Here is a 25,197-nt window from a genome sequence, read left to right as displayed (position 1 = left end):
TAACACTCTTACCATAGGGTGGTGTAAGACGCTCATATATCCCAATTTCCTATGCGGATATCTCTGCCTCTCTTGGACATATTTCAAGGAGAGAGCCTGATAATGAAATTAGATGATCTGGGTTTTAAATTAATACCAAATATTGGACAATTCGCTAAGCTATCCCCATTTTAATATTTTGAAGTATTTGTCATTAAAATACAAACAACTCTGCTTATCTTCTTCTTTTCTCCTGCAAAGCTTTCAATCAGCAGATTGTCGACAATGTACAAATATAAAATTATTAATTATTTTGGTTCAGTTAGCCCTAAGTCATTTGCTATAAAAGTCAGGGTGGGTGAAATCGTTGGTATCCCCCTAAAAGAAATGTTTACCATTGAAAGGATTATGCGCAGGTATAGTGTAGGGTATCACATAGTCGGCCCCGTCTCGACTATAGCCTTAGCTCACTTGTTTCGTGAGTGGCTTTGGATCCAGTTAAAGTGCGCGAGAATCCATAGCAAAATGACAATTTCTAAACGTTAAGCGACCGACTATGTCCAAATGTTTGTTAGCGTGGTTTTTGATGTATTGACTGAAACTTTTTTCACTTATATGAATTCCTGTTAATTGAAAAAAAAATCTGATAACACTGCAGCCCAATAACACTTATGAAGTCAACCCTTCAACCTTTTTTTACAAATATTGATACTGCGCTTTGTACAAAATATTCATGTTAAACATCTAAAATTTATTTACGAACATTTTTACCATTTACAAGAACATAAATTTACATATTTACATTATAATTATCGTATGCACCCTGATTTGAAAGTGTGAATTATATGACTACATAGACGGTACATGCATATAGATACGAGATGTGCGACGTTTGATAGTATGTCTGGAATAAGGAATTCATTTAATGTATGTATTCCTTACTACAGTCGAACTTTTCTGTAACGAAGCTGTTGGGGTCATAGATAAAATTTCTTATGAGGAGACTATTTTGTGGGGCAATTTATATATATTTTTTAAAGAGAAGTTCGACTGTATATTCTTATGTACATATGAATGTTGAAAGATTCCGTACATTATATGCATGTATGTTCGTTCGCTTTGCTGCATTGGCAATTAGTAAAAAAATGACTATGTATGTATGTATTGTAAAGTATTGAATTGAGTCGTTGTTGCATTTAATTGTTTAGACTAAACTTAGGAATATCGTTGTTGTGTATATTGTAATATGGCTGTTTTTTTCTTCTCATAGAAAGTGGATTTTCTGAATTCCCCTATTGTGGGTAGTGGAACACTGAGTTTTTCCACTTTCCAAGGCCACAACTATGGTCTATATGGTCTTTTTCCGCATCACTAGAGGATTCGGAGGTGGCACTTTCTTTTATGAATTTTTGAGATCATTAAGGGGTGTGAGTGTGTGCTATACTTTTGAGAGGCGTGGGTAGATTATATACATGTCTTTATGTCCGCGCAATAGTCGCTGGCGACAATGTATTTGACGAGGATGGCAGGTGGTGATTGCGAGGTGGTTGAGTTTCAGCATCTTCATCGTCAAACATATTTTCTGGTGCTGACCAGCGTCGTTTCCGCGACATAGATGCATCAAGAGGGTGGGTTTGCGATGGGCATGTATGGGAAGTAGGTTGGTTGTGTTGGTCAATTTCGAGGCCCTGCGGAGGTGTTCGCTCCTGACTGTACTTAATTTCATTTTGCCGTAAGAGCTCCTGTTGCTGTTGGGCCAATTGATAAATTTGATTTTGGTAGAAGGCCGCATTGATCATTTTTGGTGAAAGATTTTGAAGCATTGTCGCATCCATAACCACTTCTTTCAGTTGTTCTGGTGAAATTTGCGGCAGACCTTTGGCATAGGCATACGACGACATGAGTTTGGCCATTTCCGCATAGGCGGGCAGTGGATGGGGCAGATTTGGTGGAGCTGTCATGGGATATTGATGAGCATTTAAATGTGGGGAATATGGCAGATCTGCCGTCGAATTTATGGCTGTCGAATGTACGGGCGAGGTGTTGTTGTTGGCATTAGGATTATTTGAAATCGATGACAGGGAATGACGTCGTTGTGAGTTAGGAACTTCGGTGGTTCGTTTTGTTAACGAAATACAGATATCTCCGACTTGTAGTCTCTGACATTTTAGGCCGAAGACCTGCATAGACATTTCTGGGTTGCAGGAGGCCCAACCTTGGCCATAAACGAAAAATGGATGATCGACAGAAACTTCCATATCAACCTATTAAGGAAAAGAAAACATCAGTGTGATTCGAGGCAAATACATTACAAATGATATGGGGATCTTACCTTTGAACGGTTCCTGTCGTAGCTGAAGGTTATAACAGCTGTCGACTGTTGGGGCGATGTGTTTATTTTAACCACCGTAGACTCGGCGAGTTGATGCTGCGGACTACGGTCGGCACATTGTATAAAGTCTTCAGTTCGCATGTCTTCCACACGTCTGAGGGCACCATTGGCTAATTCGATATAGGTGCCCTTCTTGAAGTTTGATGTGGTGGTGTAGGTTCTAAAGATAAGAGATTATTACTTGAGAATTCTGCAAATTCAGGAGACAATTGCCCTATTTTACATACCTCATAACAGGGATTTTGTTGACATCGGAACTTTCATTGGCCGAAGGTTTGATAAGGCGGTGCTTTAGTGAACCTTCCTTGCCATTTGGCACTTTGAAGTGGGAGTCGTTTGCTGCATCGCTATTGTTTTCATTCACTTTCTCATTTAAGTAGGTGCCATTTGTGGAGCTGGTACTACCCAACCTTACAGATCCAGTGGCATTTAAGGATGTCGATGAATGGTGTTGCTCTGTTTCCGATTTATTGATTTGGATGTCGTTTGTATTGGTGTACTGTGGTGACTTGGGAGGCATTGCAATTGGTGCAGATGGCGCCAGCGCCATCATTTGTGCCGCGGAACTAGGTATATTGGCGGATTTACAAGACATCAGGTTGGGCGGAGTGATGGGGTGCGGAAGACCTGTCGGATTGTATATCCCACACGCTGCTGCTGCTTGTATCGCCTTAAGATAAGTTTCGTTGGGTGGCAGAGCTGCATGCATAGGCAATCCGGCCATGTAAGAAGCATGGGCGGCATGTAAGGCCCCTGAAAACATGACCGGTGCCCCATACAAGGCTGCATTGTTGGCATACAACTGCGGATAATTGAGAGGAAATCCCGAAGGGACACTGGCTGTTGTTAATTCCATTGCTTGGGATTGTCGTAAATGTTGTGGTAGCGCTGTCGATTTTGGTTCCGAAGAGAGTAAAGATTTCTGTGTGGCTGGAATGCTTACCGGTGACATACTATTGTCACCACAATCCTCAATATCTACAATGTCAATCGATGTAGATTCGGATGACTGAGAGTCTGATCGCGAAAATGATTGTCGCAGGTGGCGTCCTGATTTGGAATGATGTAAAAATGTGTCCGATCCTGGACTTGTGATCGTGACGATGGTTTGTGTTAAACTGTTGTTATTATTGTTGGCATCATACGTATTTATATTATCCTCATTCGGTGTGGCGGATTGATGTCGAGCGTTGTAATAATTCCACAAATGGGCAATGTCTGAATTGAATGGAACTAGTCTTTGGAGTTCATCATTTGACATGCTACGCTATAGCAAAAAATCATAAAATCTCAATGGTTATCCGAATTTGAGTCCAATTTTGTTAGTCGGTAAGAGTTGAATAAGATTTACACAATTTTTCACTAAAATAATCACAAATTTGTATTTTTTTCGTTTTTCTGTTATTCAGTGTAGTTTACTTTAGTATCACTCGAATTTTGTATCATTTAATTTGTTTATATTCTTTAAGACAACAACAAAATCAAAAATTAACAGTTTTTTTGTGTGTGGCATTAACGGCTATTTCGGCTATTTATATTGCTGACGATTTTTTTATTTTGGTTTTGGCTTTCGATCGAAGTAATTCATTCGATTAGTATTCAATCCAAAAATAGTTGTGATCAATTATTTCAAATCTATTCTCGCACGTCACAGTGCACCGGCGACGACCGTCGTCTATTCAGTTTGTTTTGTTTTATTTTAACGATCGTCACATTCTTCGGATTATTTATTCTAAACCGTCACTCGGGAGATTGGTGCGCTTAGATGAGCTCTTCTATTTGACTAACTACTGTTCGCTTTGATTATTGAACTCACACTAACAAGAAGACCTGAGCGATAGACAGAATATAGATAACCAACGAATCGTCTGTCAGTCCGTCCATCCGTCCGTCCGGTCCAAGACAGCACGGTCCAACGCAGCGAACAACAACGACAGCAGTCCTAACACAATTCTTTAGTGTTGTAGTTGTTTTTTTTTAGTTCTACTTGAGATTGCCAAACACTACTCATGGTGAGTGAGTACGTAGGACGGACAAATTACAAACATGTTGTTTGAACACAGATACTATCACGCACACACACACATGCATAGAGCGAGAGCGCGAGAGAGGGACAGGTTCAAATACGTCATACAACAGATTGACTCTCTTATTATAACACTGTGCTACAGTCAGCAGGAAAACTGATTTCACAAACAGGCAGATCGGGACATCCTCCCGTATAATGCGGTGATGTCCTTATTGGCTGTATGCATTTGTGGTGAAAAGTATGGTAACAATAAAAACACTACTTTCAAAGAACTGCCCCGAGGCAACAGAAAAATAGTGTTTTCGGGTCCAATTGTAACCCTGAACTATGTGACTTTTTACACAGTCGAAATAGGGTAAGTGTCCCTAAGTCTGGCATTTACCAATAGTCGGCATCTTTTGTATTTGAACACAAATAACTAAAAATTACTATAACAAAATATGAAAATGATTTTAAAAAAGGCTTCAATGATATTGTCATCTAACTTTGTTAAAATTTCATGCACATAGACGATTTATTATATCGGAAATTAACTTTTTGTTAGTGAGTGTTTTTTCACCACAACTGAAAATGCATGTCTCTTAAGAAAAAATTAGTGGAGACGTCAACATAATAATTTCTGTAATTATATTAAAATGAACAAATTTTCAATAACAGTTTTGTTGTGATGGTATATAATATCCAAAAGAACATACACATAAATTAAAAAATTATTGTAATTCTGCCATTTTATCTGGTGCGACTTTAGGGACAACAAAATGTAAAGTTTGTCAGAAGTCGGCGTGGGGTAAAAAAATTGCGCTTTGTCAATTATTTTTAAAAATATGTTAAATATATACTTCAAAGTCTAATTAATAAAAATAACTTCAATGTAAAATGTCAATTGGAAAAAATTACTCGAAATGGTGTATGGTTGAAGTTAGGCAAATCCTTAAAATGCCGACTATTGGTGCACTATGTCTCACTTTGCTCTAGGGAGACCTTCTATACATACAAAAGTTTTCTTTATACATTGTCGAAATATTCAACTCCAGACATTTTGTATACAAGGCAGTGGTGGCAATGGATGCTGCTCCGCAGTGACAGATTTTGAGGGAATTCAATGCCCCATTCCTTTTACATAATAATACATTTCAATCGCAGATTGGAGCAACCCGTAGAAGTCTTCGACGCGAGTGAGATATACAATTGATGTACCACCAAACTGTTATTACTACACTTGCTAATTAATGTGTTTTACGGAAAATAATGTCGAATAAAATATTGAAGATTTTTGCATGCGATTTGGTTCACTAGATAGGTTTTGACCATTTACTTTTAAGGCGTGTTTTGTATTTCATATATTTTTAGAATTCTTGTTGTATATGGTGTCAAAACTTTTCATTTTCTTATTATTGAACCAAGGCATATTTATACAATGTAGAAGTGACAATGATCTGTATTCTTACTTTTTTTGTAAATTTAGTTTTCAAAATGTAATAGGGTCCACTCATGAAATTTGAAACTTCGAAATTTGCTACCATAAAATACTGCTTTTCATCGTAAACGTGTAATAAAAATTACCTACGAGAGTTCTGAATGCTTTACATTTACATTTTGATTCAAATTTGTTATATTTTAGAGGATTTTCAAAATGTATTTATGTTTTTTTAATTTTCAATAACAACAATGTTGTTTTTGTAAATTTGTTAGTTGTTGTAATTCATGCATTTACCTTATATAAATTTGCCTTGCATTGAACATTACAACAACAATATTATGTATCAATATACATACATACATTCATACATATATTACGATTTGTTTACGCTGGGTGTCCGTCCCGACGATTTTTTTATCTGGCCGGGCAACATCATCAAAACACGCATTACATAAAACTTTCGATCTGTTTGCTGGTTGATTGTTTGTTGTTTGGTCGGTTGGATGGATGGATGGATGGAGGCTAGCTAACACTGATAGCAAGCATGCATACCATAGAAACAGGTACCAGTTCTTGTCATACAGGTTTTCCTTTTGATCAACACCATAAGCACGGGTGTAGGAATATGTGTTAAGCAGTTTGATGGTATGGTAGTTTTATTGCCTACAATTCATACACCATTCCCGAACCACAGCATTCCACAGCTACCTCTACCACAAACCAATAACGAATAGTTTTCATGTCGATTGATCTTTTTTTAATTCCTTAAATATTTGTTCCATAGTCGATTTAAAATTAGTCTACTATGCACATATCAGTTCACTCATAAGACATATCAAAGAGAGCTACAATCCTACCTAATTCTCAAAAAAAAATTTTAACAAATGTTTAAATTTTTAAAATACAGAGAAATTTCTCTCCATACCAAAATATCACAGTAAAAAAGACAATGGCCCATGATTACAAGTTGTATTTTGTTTTTGGTTCAATTTTAAAGGGCAGAATACGCGCATTTGGAGACTTTCAAAATTAAAAATTCACATTAAAGATGATCCCAACTTTTATTGTAACTTCCGCTATCATAAGCTCTGTTCCTTTACGTGCAAGAATCTTCATGTTTTACCACTTTTTACTCGAAAAGCGTTCCTTTACTTCAGATGCCATATGAGCGAAGTTTACAATTTTTACTACTTTTGCCGGTTTTACCATTTTCAAAAGTAAAGGAACTGACCAAAAATCTTAAGATAATAAGTCTGACCGAAAAATCCAAACAATAAACAAAATAAAACCCTTAACGGGCGTATGGGACATTATTATTTACTATTATTTGGATAAACGAATTATGAGGTTTTATGTTTTAAAATTTAGAGGTAATATGATGATGATGATCGTGAGAAATCTATCCTAAAATTCCGTTTTCTGAAGATATCAATTATACACGTATCCAAATATTTTAAATTTGATATTGTTTTATTTCTAAAAAACTGATGGAGTTTTATGGCGAAATCGAAACATTTGTCTTAACTGTCTTTTACCTATAGCAATCTTTTTGACTATAAATCACACAAATCGCCATAATCGAATGCCAATCTCTCTAAAAATTCAAAAATAAAAGAATTGTTCTCAGGATATGATCCAGCAGATCTCGCTGAAAGGGAAAGTCTTTGGGGGCAATACGTACAAAATTGGAATTCTTATAAATTGTATTTGTTATCCCCTTGGGTACATTTTTGTAGTTGGTTGTTTGCTTTGAACAGGTTGGAATGTATGAACCTGAAGCGGAATAAAAATTATAAAAACAATTTGACCCAAACAATGTTGACTTCAAAGATGTAGTTGTATTATACTTCTGTAGTTGTTGTACAATACTTCTGATGTGTACAACGGGTTTTTTGAGTTTTTGGCCAATTTTTTTCAGGATGTATGGATTTGTCCCCGAAAAATTGTACCGTCTTAACATGTTGTCATGTTTAACCCTCGATCCCAGACGAGTCCTTAAACTGCACTCTTTGCAAACTTTGTCTTGGTGCTACCCAAAAAGATGGTCCGATATAGTCAATATTTGGACATAATTCGAGGCTGTAAGAAATAATACGATGTACAACGTGTGGACTAAATTGGGTTAGTTCGTGCCGGCAGGCATTTTGGGCCATCATCTCAGGAAGTATGGACTTGCATTCGAAAAAATGCACAGTCGTAACAAGAAGAACTTTATATGAAAAAAAAAAATCAAATGGATCCGAGCCGAGCTGTTACACTGCAATTTCCCCAATTTTGTGTGGGAAGTAGCCGAAGGACTGGACCGATGTAGTCCATATTCCATGCTGATACATGACTATATGAAATTATACGATGTGCAAAGTTTGGAGCAATCAAAAACTCCCTGCGAGACTTATTTGCGGATTTGCCATTTTAGTTGGCGCCGTCAAGGTTTCTTGGAGCTTTTAGGCCATTATCTCAGGAAGTATGGACTTGTCCGCGAAAAAAAATCGTACGGTTGTAAAGCACTGCCGTCCAAGAAGAGGGCACACACAATTCTGTATATTGGCAACTTTTGACAGTGTGTTAGTAAGGTTGTATGCACGCATGCTGCAAAACAAAAACAAATCAAAACATTTGCTCTCTTTTGTTTGCTCTTTCATTGTGTTCGGGTTGTGTGTGTGAATTGCCGAAAAACTTCGTAACTTCAACAATACCAAAGAACGGCATTGTTGTAAAGGGAACCGCAAGGACAATCAGCTGAAAAACTTAACTTTTTCTGAATTTTGCGTTGGAGGTGCCCGAAGGAGAGAAGCGATGTAATCCATATTCGAATCCGATCTATGCCTGCAAGTAACTTTACCATATGGAATGTTTTGTTCAATTCGGTTACTCCCTTCGAGAGTTATTATGTGCACAATTTTAGAGAACATTTTTGAACATTTGTGGGGGAGGTACCGGATGGAGTGGACCGACATGGCTCATTTTCGAACTTTAACTAAATTTGGACAAAATATTACGAATGACAAATGTTTGACTCGATCGGTGGCTACGTTCGAGAGTTATTGTGCACACCAGACAGACAGACGGACGGACGGATATGGCTAAATCGACTCCAAATTGTCTAAAAGAGATTTCGTCCACAAATACTTGGGGTCTAAAACCATTATTTTTATGAGCCACAATTTTGGTCGTATCAAAGTGTATATACCGTCTTTAGTCTAAAGGCTAAGAATATAATAAGTAAAGAAAAGTCTATAGTCGGATGAGCTTCCATCTAATACCCTTTGCACCTCCACAAATTATTTGGAATGTCATAGCTCAGTCATAATCTAGTCATCAGTCCCAAACGGTGGAAATATTACAAGGATACACCGAAATTCAAACCCATTTGGGTTTAGTTAGAAAATGTGCATCTTCATTCCAACAAAAACCCGAGTTTTACTTTAAACAACTTTTGTCCACAACTGGTATACTGCATCCACCCACGATTTATATAACCTTCATATAAATGCAATTAATGGTTTGGTCTACAGACAGATTGGTTTGTGTGACGAATTTATTGGTTTTCGACCGTCAAAAGTTGTAAACGTATTAAACAGCGTAAACTTGTTAACGATTGTGGTATTGAAACGAGTTCGTGTCATGTTGGCGAAAAATTAAGATTCAAATTCCTGTCAACCATATTGGGTTTATTCCCCAGATATATAAATTGGAGAGGATAAATTAAAAAAAAATGGGGTTCGGTATTTGGAATAAGCAATGTTGCACGTTTAGAGGTTACGGTATTAGAAATAAGCAATGTTGCGGTCATATCCCACCAAAAAATGCTACAAGTGAACTTCAACCAGTCATTTATGCATTAAACGAACGACTCAGTGCCATGGGAAGGGCATAATACATAAATGTCTGGCTGAAGTTCGTTTTTCACATATAGCATTTTTTGGTGGAAAATTACCGCAAAATTGCTTATTTCTAATACCGAAACCTCTAAACGTGCCGAAATTTCGATTGTTTTCCAAGCAACCTCGAATCGATGCATTATCGCTCACCGAAGTCCTCACACTTTATTTCCACAATGGGATCGATCGAGTTGACTTTCTTCGAGTTTTCTCACGGTTAAGCTTCAGCCTGATATTGCAATAATTCGTCTATGTCATTCTCCATCGAATCCTTACTGCCTCCAGCAGTATCTCCTTTTCCCCCCAGTATTTTGATTCTCAGTGGTAGGAAATACTGAAAATAACTAATCTGCCCATTATTTTGTTTTTGTCAAAAACCTAAAATAAAGATCCTAAAGTACATAAAATAACCGTACAATATGTATTTATGTGCATACAACAAATACATATACGTTTCGTAAAGTAATCGAAGCCTTTACCGACGGATCAGCTGGTAAGAAAATTTAAATTTCAATATTTAGGAATCACTGCATTCCCATAAATATGTACATATGTAGGTAGGCACATATTCGCATTTGTTGCAGTCTGAAATTTGCGTAAAAATACTATAGTCTTATCGTTTTGGTCTGGTGAAATGTCTGGCAGCAAAATGTTTTCAGTTGACCGGCTATTTAAAGTTGAAAAAAGAGAGCGAAACCGGATTGATTAAATTTGCTTTATTCACGAGCATTTGGAGCGCCATAAAACACACATTCTCGACAACATTAAAGAATTTGGATTTACACTATACGACGATGCATATCTTTAGATTGTGCGTCACATTTGTTTCGTCGCATTAACAGCAGCGAGCGGTATGGTTTGGTTAGTCATATTAATGTGGGACGGAAATGTTTGCGAAAGATCTACCAAATGCTCACATTCCATTATGATTCTGGTGCGTATTGGAATTAAAAAAAATGGAACAATTGGATGGTTAACATATGTAGCTATTGTTATCGATTGATTTCCTTTAGTTTTTCGACTCAGTCTAATGTTCGATCGCACATTGATTTGTTTGGATATACTGAATTATTTCTATACATAGATTTTTACATATGAATGTCTGCCTGACTGCCCATCAAACGAAACAAAACAAAACAGAAAAAAAACGAGACATGAGTGACGACTGACGACGAGTGCGGAATCAATGCTTTTGTTGAGGCACGCATGGCCGCGAAAGACCAGCGAATGTGTGAGACGTGCTTGGATTTATATTAGATTTGAAGAACACTATACCAACGTTGGTGCCCACCGACCGCCCCGATCCCGATCATCGTCGCTCATCGAATTACGCGATGTGCTAGTAGTAGGGTCGTAGTAAACGTAGAAGTTGTACGCATCAAGTTTTTGTTTTTCATTTTGCTATTCTTGTTTCTTCTCATCCGCTGTACCCTATACTGTTTCTTTTTTTATTTATGGTGTTGTTGGCTTCTTGAGTTGGACAACATTGTTTCGCTAAATGTTTACATTTATCGCGACAAGGCCAAATAGACTACTACGACCGACCCGACTACCACTATTGCGTAGACAACTAATGGCGAATATGGAATATGGATAAAAATAAGATAGAGAAGAAAACTTGCAGACTACCAGCCAGTTAGCCAATTAATTCTACATACCATACTAAAATTTATGTATCTATTAAACACAGTGGGACTGATCAACGTAAAATAAGGATTGCCCAAATGACAAGGGGAAGTGCTGAACCATTTATAGGCTCCTCTTAAAAACCATTCGATATGTTACAATGAAAATCTCATGGCAATTTACTGGCTAGGCTATTGGTCAAATACTGGTTACATGTCTTATTATTTCGGATTTCGGTGTCGGATGAGTTCGCCATGACATATGATTGAATTCTACTTTTGTTTCCGGGGAAAATGGAGAAGTAAATTTATAGTATGGGAGTAGATGGGAATAAAAGAGGGTACCATCAAGGTTCATTTAGTAGGGTTACCCAGGAATTCAGGCCTTACTTAGTCTTCTCTTCCTGTCAAAAATAAGTTGTGGTAAGTAAATTGAGTGTATGGGCAAGGAACCAGCGAGGTATAAGAGGGTACTAAAATTGACACAAACATTATTTGCGTGTCTAAGCTGCAATGAAATTTTAAAAGAAATTTTCATTTAATTTTTGAATGTTCAGCCCGCCGGCTTAACGCTTTTTTAAATGTTTTATGTTCGTACGTATGTACTCTGTACGCTATTACCTAAATCTCGAAAGACGTAAACACATGGCGTTTCAGTTCAGTAAACAAAAGCTTAACTCTAGTGTAGTAAAAACTCTCAGATTTTTCTTATTATTTTTGCATTGGTAACTATTGCATCGATTACTGAAATGCATTACGGTCACAGTTTTTTTTTGCCGGAAAGTCCTGGTACAAACCTGGTTAACCCGGTTATAGCCTGACCTATTAAATTAATTATTTATACGGTTGGAAAGCTTATGAAAATACCTATTCAACAAGTGGTCACACCAGAGGTAGATTAGAAAAAGTATCGAATTTAGAAATACTTTGGATCGCGTAGCCGGTGTTAGACATACCTTGAGGAGAAAATATTAAGCAATCGCCGCGGTCGGCCACTTCAAAAGTACTCTGTCAATGTCCATTGTGGGTTTCATACCCTCACTTTCGGGTCAGAGTAGAAATACCTACATCTGGAAAAACTGTTAAAAAATCGTAGAGTTTTTATTAAACTAGAGTTGTTACGGAATTCAAGCTTGGAAATTATAAATTAATACGATGTGGCTACTCTTCGTAGCTTGAATGCCGCATATTCATTTAAACACACATACATTGTTTCTACATACAAACAAACATGTTTTACGTAGCAGACTTGAAAGAACTACAACTTTTTTTCTCCCTCTTCTTAAAAGCACACTACACACTCTATACAATCTGTGAGTAAATCTTAAATTTCAATTCATCCATTCGATACTTTACCCGTACGATCGAGTGTTTATATACATAGTTGGGTGTGCGTGTGTGTGCGTGCACGTCGGTGTATCTATGCATAACGACCCTGTCGGACTTTTATTAACCAGTTGGTAAAATGATTGATAATAGATCGATAATTTTTAACTGACTAAAAACTGGCTGAAAAGTTATCTATAGATGAACCACTTTGAACAGAAAAAATTTTCGGCAACTGTCCATGTCTAGATAACTTTTCGACCAATAAAAAGTTAGTCGAAAAGTTATCTAGAGATTATCCATTCTGAAAACAGAAACATGTACCTTCTGCAAAGTATTTGTGTTTGTCGAAAAAATAAGGCACAAATGTACCCTGTCGGACTTTTATTAACCAGTTGGTAAAATGATTGATAATAGATCGATAATTTTTTAACTGACTAAAAACTGGCTGAAAAGTTATCTATAGATGAACCACTTTGAACAGAAAAAATTTTCGGCAACTGTCCATGTCTAGATAACTTTTCGACCAATAAAAAGTTAGTCGAAAAGTTATCTAGAGATTATCCATTCTGAAAACAGAAACATGTACCTTCTGCAAAGTATTTGTGTTTGTCGAAAAAATAAGGCACAAATGTATAAATAATTCGCACTTGCTTTTTCTTAATATTCTTCGTATAAATGCAGCATCCAGTTATAGAATACAGTGTTGATGGACTGAACATATTCGTACATATTACTCATATCATTCTGGAATTAAAAAGGAACACAAAGGAAATATACAAATATGCCCTTCTTCTCTCTAACAAAAAAGAGAGAGAGACAAAGAGAGGGAGAGAGAGAATATGAAAAGTCAAAAATAAAAAACACACAGAAGCAAAAATTGTTTTTTCCCACATTATGTTTTAAACTGGCTAAAAATAGGCAAAAAAAGAGTTAGTTTATTATCAGTCGAAAAGTTATCTGGCGTTGGACAATACTGACTACTCAGGCGCTCATCGCCTTGTAAAATTAGTCAGTTGGCATAAGGCAAAATTATCGATAAAATGCCACTTATGTTTAAAAAAAAACTAGCTTTATGTGAGCCTTAAATCGGCCACAGTCCCTACAGGGTATAAATAATTCGCACTTGCTTTTTCTTAATATTCTTCGTATAAATGCAGCATCCAGTTATAGAATACAGTGTTGATGGACTGAACATATTCGTACATATTACTCATATCATTCTGGAATTAAAAAGGAACACAAAGGAAATATACAAATATGCCCTTCTTCTCTCTAACAAAAAAGAGAGAGAGACAAAGAGAGGGAGAGAGAGAATATGAAAAGTCAAAAATAAAAAACACACAGAAGCAAAAATTGTTTTTTCCCACATTATGTTTTAAACTGGCTAAAAATAGGCAAAAAAAGAGTTAGTTTATTATCAGTCGAAAAGTTATCTGGCGTTGGACAATACTGACTACTCAGGCGCTCATCGCCTTGTAAAATTAGTCAGTTGGCATAAGGCAAAATTATCGATAAAATGCCACTTATGTTTAAAAAAAAACTAGCTTTATGTGAGCCTTAAATCGGCCACAGTCCCTACAGGGGATATGCCAATATGTGCGTTTGAATGTGTTCGTGCATATTCGTAGCAAGAATGTTGTTTTCAAACCGTCTGCCGTCTACTCTTGTCTGCCTACGATTTCATCGTCATCGAGCGAGTGTCGCATATCGTACCGCCGTATTCTTATAGTAGTACTAGTTGTTGTTGTATTTATATCGGTGCAAGAAATTAAAGCCAAACAGAAATATTTACGAAATGTGAAATACTACCACGTTGTGTATGCGACCCGACAGTCCGCCCGACCGACCGATCCAGTAATGCAAACCCAAAATGCTGCGTTGCATTTTGAAGTTTTCTCCTCTTCTTGCAAGACATTCAAAGTTGAGAATTTGATTGAAAGAATAGCACTATTCTCCTTTATAAGCATTTTAATGTTATTGTTGTTGTCGTTGTTATTGCTTAGACAGTATTCAAATGGGGAACAATATGCATATTCTTGATTATTTTGTGTTTTATTTTCCACTTCTGTCTGTTCGGTTCGGTTGGTGATTTGTTTGCCTTACACATTTGTGAATATTTCTTGTTTTCTTTCTTTTGTTTTCCTTCTGTCAGATTCTACACACACTGAAAATGCAAACAAAACGAAACGGCCGTCTTAAGTTTTCAATCACTCACGACATTATTCTACGAAGCTTTCGAACAAACTGAGAGCCTACAAATAAAATCATTTATCGAGAACTATTTTCATTTACGGTCAAGTCAAGTCAGTCGGTTGTTGCTGTTGTTTGGTTTGTTGCTTAATAATTGTCTGCTGCTTGAGAAATAAAAAAAAGTAAATGCTGGCGTAGTGTGGTGTTTGCTCTATCGTCGCCCACAAGTCACAGACAATTAAAACAACAACACACAAAAGTTGAATCTCAACCTGAGTGCTCCCCATGTGCATGTGTATGTATGTGTGTCTGTGCGTATAGGTGAGATCAGTTCTCATTATGAGAAACGAAGATTGGAGACCAAAACCATAGACCCATAGATCGTATGCGTAATGAGATCAGTTCTCTGTATTTCGCTCAGAATATTTTGCCTCTCATATGCATTGGTATTTTTAAAGGAAAGAGTTGCCATTGTCCATAACCGGATGGTGGTATACAGGTTCAACACCAGTAATTACCAAAAAATCGGAAAATAAGTTTTAATTGTAAAAGTTGCAAGAGAGCGAAGTGTGAAAAATTGAAAAATGGGAAGAAATGTCAAAATCAGACACGGTGAGAACTTCTTGCAGATTCTGAAACTACAGTGTTCACATTTTTAGGGTTTTCAGGTTTTCACGACTTTGCTTGGAAACCGAGAGACCTATCGTAATGAGACTAAAGAAAATGTTGTAGTAGTGAAAGTTCTCTACAACATTTTCCTTAGTCCCATTTCGATAGAACTTTGCGGTTTCCCAGCAAAATCCTGAAAATCCTAATAAACCCTAAAAATGTGAACTTTGATCGCTATTTATTTAATAATTCCTCCAGCGATTTTTTCTTCTCTCTTTTCTCATCTATGAACATTGCTGTTTCAGAATTGGCAAAAACTTCCCAGGTGTATGCGGTTTTCTTTTAAAGTTTATGAAGGCTCAGCGTGCAGAGTTAGATGAATTAGGGGGGTATTCTATAAGCTGTAGCCGCTTCTACTACAGATTGGATGTGATAGAAGATGAAGCAGGGTGTTGAATGTTTGGCCCGGCCGACTTAATGCCTTTTTAATGTTTTATGTAAATATGTATGTATTCTAAAATATCTTTTCCACGACATGAGCTTGTATTTAAACTGTCGCTTTTTCCCATCAATTCGTAATTTCTCCTGCACGTCAAAATTGTATTTTTTCAATTGTTTTCTTTATTTATATTGCAAACAAATAAAACAACTGCCTTCTTTTTGCCTTACAGATGAAAATACCTAGATCAGGATCTAATAGTAAAATAAATATACAAGCGTTTTGATCCGTGAAGAATATAGGAAGTTACACTTTAGAATGCAATTTACAATTATGTCATCAATCTCTAATTCAGATCAGTTTCGTATAACACTGTGCAACATTTTTAAGGTGATCTTGTGCAAACAATTCGAACTGAGGATTTTTTGAAAGTACAGACCCAGAAGACAAGAAACCCTAGTTGAGTTTTGTTGTGTCAGATCCAGCTCGGATTTTATGGCCCCATCTAAACATGGTTAAATATTGAGTTTTTAAAGAAATTCCGGGCTATATCTCTGAAACCAATGCGAATCTTCTTCTGACCTCTGAAGCAAATTTGTAGATAAGGACAAGAATAAAATATTTGGAGAAATAATGAACTCGAAAAACTACATTTATTACCTCAAATTTCAAAATATATGCGAAAATTCCACAATTTTTATAGATTTCGCACCGTATCTCCAAAACCGTTAAATTTTTCTGAATATTTTCTTTTGGAAAAATATTCCCTGGAATGTAATACACAACTCTTCAATTAATCCATTCGATTCAGAACATGTTATTGTTGTAGAATGCCTCTATGTCGTTGTTTTCAGTACGTTGAAAACGATTTAATAAAAATGTCATTACTAGTGACATCCGAAATGCGAGAATAAACTGTTGGTGTGAACTGTGTCTGAAATAGGTGTTGTAAAAGATATGATGCAAAATACCACTGAAACAACATGAAGTAAGCATTTTAGGGTTTCAGAATGTTCTATAGAATTGTTGAGAACTTTATTTGGAAGATTTTTGCAAAAGGTTACTTGGTTCAACTCCCAATAGTTTAGCCGATACTGAACAGAATTTCAGCAATTATGTAATATTTTCTATATTTTATAGATTTTGATGCCCTAGATGCAGTTTTTCTTATGTGGTTTTTTCAAAAGATAAGTTCTACTAGTTTAGACAGCAAGGCCAAATTCCTATTCGTTTCTGAGATAAAGGTCTGATAATTGCAAAAAAAGTGCAGATTTAGCCCGGTTTAGATGAGGCCATAAAATCCGAACTGGATCTGACAGGACAAAACCCTACTTAATATGTGTTTTCAAAAAATGCATACTAGAAGTTGTTTGCATTTTCAGTGTTGCATATTGTAATCCAGACTTCGCATATTGTATTTATCCTGTGTCATTCAAGCAAAATGATAAATATTGCTCCAAAGTTATACCCTAGAAATGTTCATTCAATTTTATTTTTACAGTGTTTTATTTAACTTGCCTTGGTGTGTGTTTAGTTCAAATCTGGTAACTCATTTTTATTAACACGGTTGCTGTTGACCAATCGAACTAAAACTTTGCACACTTCTCAGATTTGGATGACAATACACGAATATAAAATCAAAACCAATATTGGTCCATTTTAACACTGTTTTACAGTGTTTTATCTAATTTGCTTTTCAAATCTGGTAACTCATTTTTCACATAGTTGCAGTTTACCAATCGAACTTAAAATTTGCACACTTTTTAGATTTGGATGACAATACATGAATATGAAATCAAAACTAATATTGGTCCATTCTTACAGTGTTTTTACGGTGTCTAACTTGACCCCCTTTTCAAATCTGGTAACTGATTTTTAACACGGTTGCAGTTGACCAATCGAACTAAAACTTTGCACACTTTTCAGATTTACATGACAATACATGAATATGAAACCAAAACAAATATGGGTCCATTTTTTCCTATAGCCACCATTCATAATTTAAAGACAAGCGTTTTATTTGAGAGATTCTATCATGAGAAAGAATATATGTATATTGAGGCTAAGCGACAAATTATTTGTTTGTTTTAAGTGCATTTCTAAATAAAACACTGAAACTTAATTTTTTTAAATTATTTTTTATTTATAAATGTTTTGACATATTTTTATGGCAGGGCGCCTGGGCAACGGCGCTAAATCAAAAATTATCACTTAACATCCGCTTTAGGATCATAACATCCGATCGAGGATTTCCCCTGGATAATTTGTATGTTTTGTAAACATTCAGCATCTAAAGCCGTTGGAAAAATCCAAGCGTCCACGAGTCATCCGACGGAAGGGGAATTCCAATCACACTTGACTTCCTTTTGGCAAGATTAAAATTAGTTGGATATTTGCAATTGGATATCAATGATAGCCTCAGGTTTCATTAATGTCAACTGAAGGAATTCCAATATCGTTAGAATTTCCACCTTTTCTAAATTTGCACACCCACTCATGCTGTGAGTGACACGCAAAATCTCAAGTGGCTGTAAATAATCGTGCATTCGAGCACACACTCAATTCGCATGGTGTTGAACGGATACAGACAACACCAACAACAATACCAACATATGGAAGGATCACAATCTGGCGTTGACTAAAATTCTAGGTATAACACTATTTTAAACAGGCCACAACAACAACTTCAACACCCTGCTATTGTTTCAGATGGTCAATTCTCGGCTTGTTGCCGCTGTTGTTGTTTCTGCTGTACTAAAATCGCAATAACAGCAGCAATACAAATCTAACTTAGAATTTGGGGTGGAAGGCAATAAAAGGAACCACTTGAGAAGACAATAGATTCAGGGCGACAACATAATAAAATGGTTATATGGCCATTGTCCATTGTTCGGCCGAGCGTTGAGAACAACAACACACAATCCGCACGCACACACACCAGGATCATTGCAGAGCCTGGATTACAATGGATTTTACTTAATAACCACTTGAAAATTTTATGACGGTACCAATTCTTGAAGGCGTAAAAATCTCTATGACGTCGAACAATAAACAACACTTGAAATCGCTGCGGGAAGAAAAGTAATTGATGAACAGATTGCTACACCGCCGCACCAAACAATGGCCGAGGTGCGAAGTTTCCGTGAAAATTCCAAGGACTCGAATGCTCGAATGAATGATCGTCTACCTGTCCGACCGAATGGTAACATTGGTGTCGTAAAATCCTCACGATAAACGCTCGAACACAAAATCACAGGTAAACGGTGATAGCTGCCCGAAAACACTTGCTCTATCAAAATAGAAGCGGTCCTGTGAAATGAACAGCCGTCATCTCCGATGAAAAAAATCGCACACATGTAAACGAAAACTACTCCACGCTGAACAATGAACGCAAAACAAGGCGCTCAGCGATTTAGATGAAAAATAAACAATGAAATTCATGGGATGATCATAAAACATTGCCAGACTAAGAAGCGCCATGTTCAGGCTGCCTTGGGAACATGTGCAACTTTGTCAGTCAGCGCAATATGTACGCCATGTGCACACACACATACATTCAGTTACAAACACTTACATATGTATGCATGTGTTCATGGCGTTTATAATTAACATTGGTTGATAGGTTATCTTTAGCTACTTATAAACATTTTTGGTCTGTTCTGGAACTGCAAGAATCTACTAATTTATCACAAAGGAAAAACATGTTGTTGTTGTTGTAGATTCTTGCAGGTTCTGGAACAGACATATAGAAATACGCTGACATTTTGGGTATTCCTAGGCAATATCCTTAATTTAACGTTTTTGCACTATTTTTTCCTAAACAAATTATGTTGGAACCGTTCTTTTAAATTTTTGCAAATTCGCCAAGGCACAACGGAATATTTGCCTTTAACTAGCAGGTGCCCTAACGAAAAGTTCACATTAACAGAAAAGAGGATATAGACAGAATTGTAGTTCACGCCGTTCGTATTAGTAGGTTTAGTATCAAGAAGTAAAATTTGAAAAATTCGTGATATTTTAGAATTCCAGTTCTAAAAGTTACCAATACCGATATCAAAATTCGTACTTTTCGTACACGTATAGTAGGTTGAATTTCAAGAACCATATTCTTATCTAAACCTATTAAACTTGATATTATGGTCACCGATATTCACCCAATACGACATTTAGTATAATGTTTGTGCACGCATAAACATTCCGGAAGGGATTCGTATTAACTTAATTATATGGGACCTCCTGTTTATCGCCGAGTCCGAAATGCGTGTATTAAGACACCTCTTGTAGACTGAAATATTCACTAAATGTCGCCAACAATACAGTGAGGGTTATTTTGTCCGTTGAAAATTTTATGCAATTCGAAGCAAATCGAAGCTTTCAAGGCGGTTGTGCATACCATTTGAGGTAGTGAGTCAATAGTTCATGATGCGCCATATGAAGACATTGGTACCACAGTTTCATTACTACACTTTGGTCTATTTGGAACGTTTAGGCAGATTCAAAAGCTAGAGCATAATATATAATTTAGATTAACGACAACCACTGAATTTAAAATATCAGTTCCATAGCGTATACGTCAAATAATGTCTACCGGATTTATTATGGGGCGAATTTGAAGTATATGCACTTAAAAAAAAATTATGGTAACATGGGGCGCATTCGCCACGTTTTTGTTAAAAATATTCTCATACCGACACCGTTAAAGTTTTTTCAAATATTATTTTTGGTACAAATAACACTGTGCAACACTGGAAATGCAAACAACTTCCAATGGGCATTTTCTGAAAGTACATATTGAGGCTACAAAAACCTTAATTGGGTTTTGTGTTCTTAGATCGGGTTTAGATTTTATGGCCTCATCTAAACCGACCTAAAATGAGCCTTTTTTCCAGTGATCGGACCTTTATCTCCGAAACTAATAAGAATTTTTCTTAGCAGTCTTCAGCAATATTGTAGCTCTAAAGTAGTAGAACTTATGTGTCAAACAGATGAACTAGGAAAAGCTGCATCTATCGCATCAAACTCGTTAAAATATAGAAAGGTTTACATAATTTCTGAAATTCTGGTCAGTAACAACTAAACTGTTGGGCGTTTAAGCAAGTAACCATTCTAAAAATTTTCCAAATAATGTGGCCATCAATTCTTCAGAACATTCTGAAACTCTAAAATAGTTATTTCACGTTGTTTAAGGGGAATTTTATAACATACCTTTTACAAAACTTATTTCAAACAATGTTCACACAGGCTGTTTATTCTCATGTTGGGGATTTCAATGAATTATTGAAATATTTACCAAATTGTTGTTGAAAAATTTGCTATAAACAAGGCGATAGAAGCATTTTACAACAATATAATGTTCTGAAGAGTTGTGTATTACATTCCAGAGAATATTATCCCAAAGGGTCAAATTAAGAAGAATTTAACATTTTTGGAGATACGCTGCGAAATATACACAAATTATAGAAATTTTAGATATATTATAAAATTTGAGGCAATAAATGCAGTTTTTCGGGTTCACCATTCCTCCAAATATTTTCTTCGTGCTCTTATCTACAAGTTTGCTGCAGATGTCAAAACAAGATTCGTATTGGTTTCAGAGATACAACCCCGATTTGTTTTAAAAATTCGATCTTTAACCATGTTTAGATGAGGCCATAAAAACCGAACCCGATCTAAGAAAACAAAACCCAAATATGGTTTTTGCCTATTGGTCCTCTACTTTCATAAAATTCTAGACAGAAGTTGTTTGCACGCGATTGGATCAAAAATGTTGCACAGTGTAATAGAATGTCTTGACTATAAGTTTTGATATATAAATGGTTATAATTTTGTTTTTAAAATATTATATTTGAGAATTTACAAAATGTGTAAAAAGTGGCGAAGCCTCCCCACACATAAGCCAGCTTCGCCATCGATATTGAACATTCTCCAACGGACTCTAAAACTAAATATCAACATTATGCAAAAAAGGAACATGTTTTCTATTAAAAATTCAAAAAATATTTTAAAAATCACAAAAAGTAACCGATTCTAGCGGTTAATTGAAGTAGGTGCCTTGAATTTAGGTACACAAATCATAATATAACTAAAACAAGATACGTTTAGGATAATATTTGATTTTAACTTCATATTATAGAGTGGTATATCTATGGGATAAAGAATTTAAGTTAAACATGACAAATATCTAACATTAACCCACCCCTATCATGGCGTAGGCGCCCCACCCCTTACATATTTCATAATATTAATACATATATTGACATTTGCAATTGCTTTTTTCATGCGAATTATTGGGATTTATATTCTTCAGTAGTTGTCTTCTAACGGTATAAAATGTGTTTTTATATCCTCAGCATTTATGCTAACGAGGGTATATACACTTTCATACGGGAAAATGTGTCTCATCGAAATAATGGTTTTAGACCCCAAGTATGTTTGGACAATGTCCGTCCGTATGTCTGTCTGGCTGGCTGGAGCGCACGATAACTCTCGAACGGATGCGCCGATTCGGTTCAAATTTTGGCTCTCGTAATATTTTGCCCAAACTTAGTTTAAGTTCGAAGATGGGCTATATCGGTCCACTCCTTCCGGTACCTCCCACACAAAAGTTCGAAAATGTTCGGAAAATTTGTGCGCACGATAACTCTTGAAGGGAGTAACCGATTTGGTCCATACTTTGCACATCCTGAAATGTGTACCAGACTTAGATAAGGTTTCAGTATGGACTCAATCGATCCACTCCTTCGGGTACTTTCCACACAAAATTTCGGAAAAGTTCAGTTTAGGGTCATCTCTCGAATCGCTTTGATTTTTGGTTTAGCAACTTGTATTCAAGTCCATACTTCCCGAGAAAATAGCATGAAAGTTGCAAAAAACCTTATGACACCGTGTGAGGTGGTTGGAGCGCAAAATAACTCTAGAACGGATATGCCAATTCTGTCCACCATTTGGCCTTAGTAATATTTTGTCCAAACATAGTTTAAGTTCGAAGATAAGCCATATCGGTCCACTCCTTCAGGTACCTCCCCCATAAAAGTTCAAAAATGTTCGGAAAAAATGTTCGTACGGTAACTCTTGAAGGGAGTGGCCGAATTGGTCCATAGTTTACACATCCTAATATATCTACCAGATATGGATCAGGTTCAAATATGGACTATATTTGTCCACTGCATCCGGTACCTCCCACACAAAATTTCGGATAAGTTCACTTTAAGACTTGTTATCGAATCACTTTGATTTTTGTTGAAGTAACTAGCATTCGCTGCCTCAATTACGAAGGTAAAAGTTTTTTCAGGGGCAAGTCCATACTTCTTGAGCAAACAGCCCGAAGGGTGTAAAAACCCCATAGGCACCATATGTAGTGGCTGGAGATCCACTTCCATAATGGTCAATGTCGATCCATTCCTTTTAGTATATCCTCCGCAAAACTTTAGATATTTAATCCTAATCAACATTTTTGTCGGTTCAAACGCCCAAAATGTTTAAAACCCCTAAATACATATACACAGGCTGAGGGAATATCTCTGTCGGCAAAGCCGACTGATACTTGTTTACTTGTTGATATCAAAAAAGGTAAAAAATACCTACCATAATTATTTTTCCCAATACCCTGAAAACACAAAACCGCGTGCGTCCGCTATCATACCTATGACACAACTGCCAACCTTTTGGGAGATCATTGATCTTCATTAAACTCACAATTTTGCTTTTAACGGATTTTTCTAGCACTTATATTTTGCGAGAAAATCGGCGCTGGCGTAGCCGCCCCAGTGGCGAAGGCGCCCCATGTTACCATATATTAGAAATCCAGTCAATTTCGTAAATCTAAACGTACTATAAGATAATGAACTTATTTCAAACACTATACTTATTAAAGGTAGTCAAGATTGTTGACAAAGTTACCATAGTGGGGACATGTCGACACTTGACCCGAGGCTTCCTACAGGGAATAAACCGATTTGTGGATGCCAATGTTTCCGACAGTATGACCGAAGATGATCTTCTTTCTTATGAGCTCAGTTAGACGTCGTGTAATCTGGGGCATCTCATAAAAAGTGTGGATCATATTATAGTCCTCAAAACGTTTATGGGATCGTCGTGGATAGAACTGTAAAGCAAATTCTTTATGTATGAATACTAGGGTTATGAATTTTTACAACCTCTATTCCTTTACGTATTTATTTAATTTTTACCTAAGATTAGATAAAATCTTAATTATAAGGTGATTCGAAGAAAAAAGCTCACGCACAAAGTATTAAGCAGATATATAACTGCAAATAAACTTTGTAGCCACACGACATAACCAAAATGACATAACATTTTGTTCCTCACTAAATTTATCATCATATACATATGTATATGGGTGAATATTGCGAAAAGACTTTTTTCTGTGTCCCGAAGCATTTAAGGTTAAAAATATTGAAAATTTTTAATTCATAGAAACGGGATAAGTAAAACAAAATGTCCTTAAACGAGGCTCGAAAATCAAAATAAAATATTGTACATATTTATATGAAAAATTGGTCGCAAGGCGCAAATAGTCATTACAGTGCGGGTCTCCAGTCGTTTTGTGCTCAAAAGACACTGATATTCGTTAATATTTGAAAATATACTATATAAATGAAGTACGCCTAGTTATTCTAGAAGAATGAACAAAGTCTATTTTAATTTCATAAATATAATTTTCTTTTTTAAATTATGATTTTGAGACATTTTAGTCGTGTCCCTTTTTTGTCACTCCCGTGCACCAATGTGTTTATTAAGAAAAAATGCTTTAAACCAGGTTTTTATGTAATCGGTCAATGTAATGACAATTCCCGTTAGTTTTAAAGATAATCGACAGAAGTGAAAAATATAGTCAGTTGTTTGAGAACTGTTGAAGTGTTTAGCTTTTTTTTTGTGTATGTTCCCGAAAATTTGTCATTCCCGTGCTGAGTATTTTTTCCGTTATTTATAATATAATTTCCAAATTTATGGTAATGGTGTAATCAATTCTTAAAGCTTCAGTGAATTGTATTATATTTTGTAACAAATTTTGAATATTTTCACATTTAAATCCAAGAACATTTCACCACGTTTCCATCATTACCGTGACACTCATTAATGTGCTTATTTTCTAACTGCGGTAATGACAAAAAAATGACCCAACGGTAATTAATGCATAAAATTGTCTTATAAAACAGTATAAGCCAAAAAATATTTATTTAAACCCATTTTCGCACTTTGCCGTTTTCGACCCCAAAAACAAGTCTTTTCGCAATATTCACCCATATATCATATATCCATTAAAAATGGTTTGTGCGGGACC

The 25,197-nt window shown here is 36.0% G+C and overlaps 1 protein-coding gene across 7 annotated transcripts; it reads right to left on the bottom strand.

Annotated features, from left to right (window-relative positions):
* Nucleotides 1-696: 696 nt before the first annotated feature.
* Nucleotides 697-15,077, bottom strand: Atx-1 (Ataxin 1). 7 transcript variants are annotated; one of them, XM_073978390.1, is made up of 4 exons: nucleotides 14,819-15,077; nucleotides 2,599-3,633; nucleotides 2,312-2,531; nucleotides 697-2,243 (listed from the first exon to the last, which is right to left on the bottom strand). In XM_073978390.1, the coding sequence occupies exons 2-4, from the start codon at nucleotides 3,630-3,632 to the stop codon at nucleotides 1,458-1,460; spliced, it is 2,040 nt and encodes a 679-aa protein (XP_073834491.1). In that variant the 5' UTR covers nucleotide 3,633; nucleotides 14,819-15,077; the 3' UTR covers nucleotides 697-1,457. The 7 variants fall into 7 exon arrangements, with proteins under 7 accessions (XP_073834491.1, XP_073834486.1, XP_073834487.1 ...); XM_073978385.1 differs by having other exon boundaries at nucleotides 2,599-3,638; nucleotides 14,759-14,909; XM_073978386.1 differs by having other exon boundaries at nucleotides 2,599-3,833; nucleotides 14,759-14,901.
* Nucleotides 15,078-25,197: the final 10,120 nt, after the last annotated feature.

The sequence above is a fragment of the Musca autumnalis genome, unplaced genomic scaffold (genome assembly GCF_047663935.1).
Source record: "Musca autumnalis isolate F117 unplaced genomic scaffold, ASM4766393v1 scaffold_3, whole genome shotgun sequence".
Lineage (NCBI taxonomy): Eukaryota > Metazoa > Arthropoda > Insecta > Diptera > Muscidae > Musca > Musca autumnalis.
The sequence above is the reverse complement of the archived record's forward strand: the minus strand, read 5'-3'. Positions and strand labels throughout refer to the sequence as shown.

What these genes read in the sequence shown, in the direction of transcription:
- Atx-1 (XM_073978390.1), bottom strand. Translation starts at nt 3,632, where the DNA reads ATGTCAAATGATGAACTCCAAAGACTAGTTCCATTCAATTCAGACATT. An exon ending in AACAAAATCCCTGTTATGAG is followed by an intron (nt 2,532 to 2,598) that starts GTATGTAAAATA and finishes TCTTATCTTTAG; the next exon opens with AACCTACACCACCACATCAA. An exon ending in ACGACAGGAACCGTTCAAAG is followed by an intron (nt 2,244 to 2,311) that starts GTAAGATCCCCA and finishes TTTCCTTAATAG; the next exon opens with GTTGATATGGAAGTTTCTGT.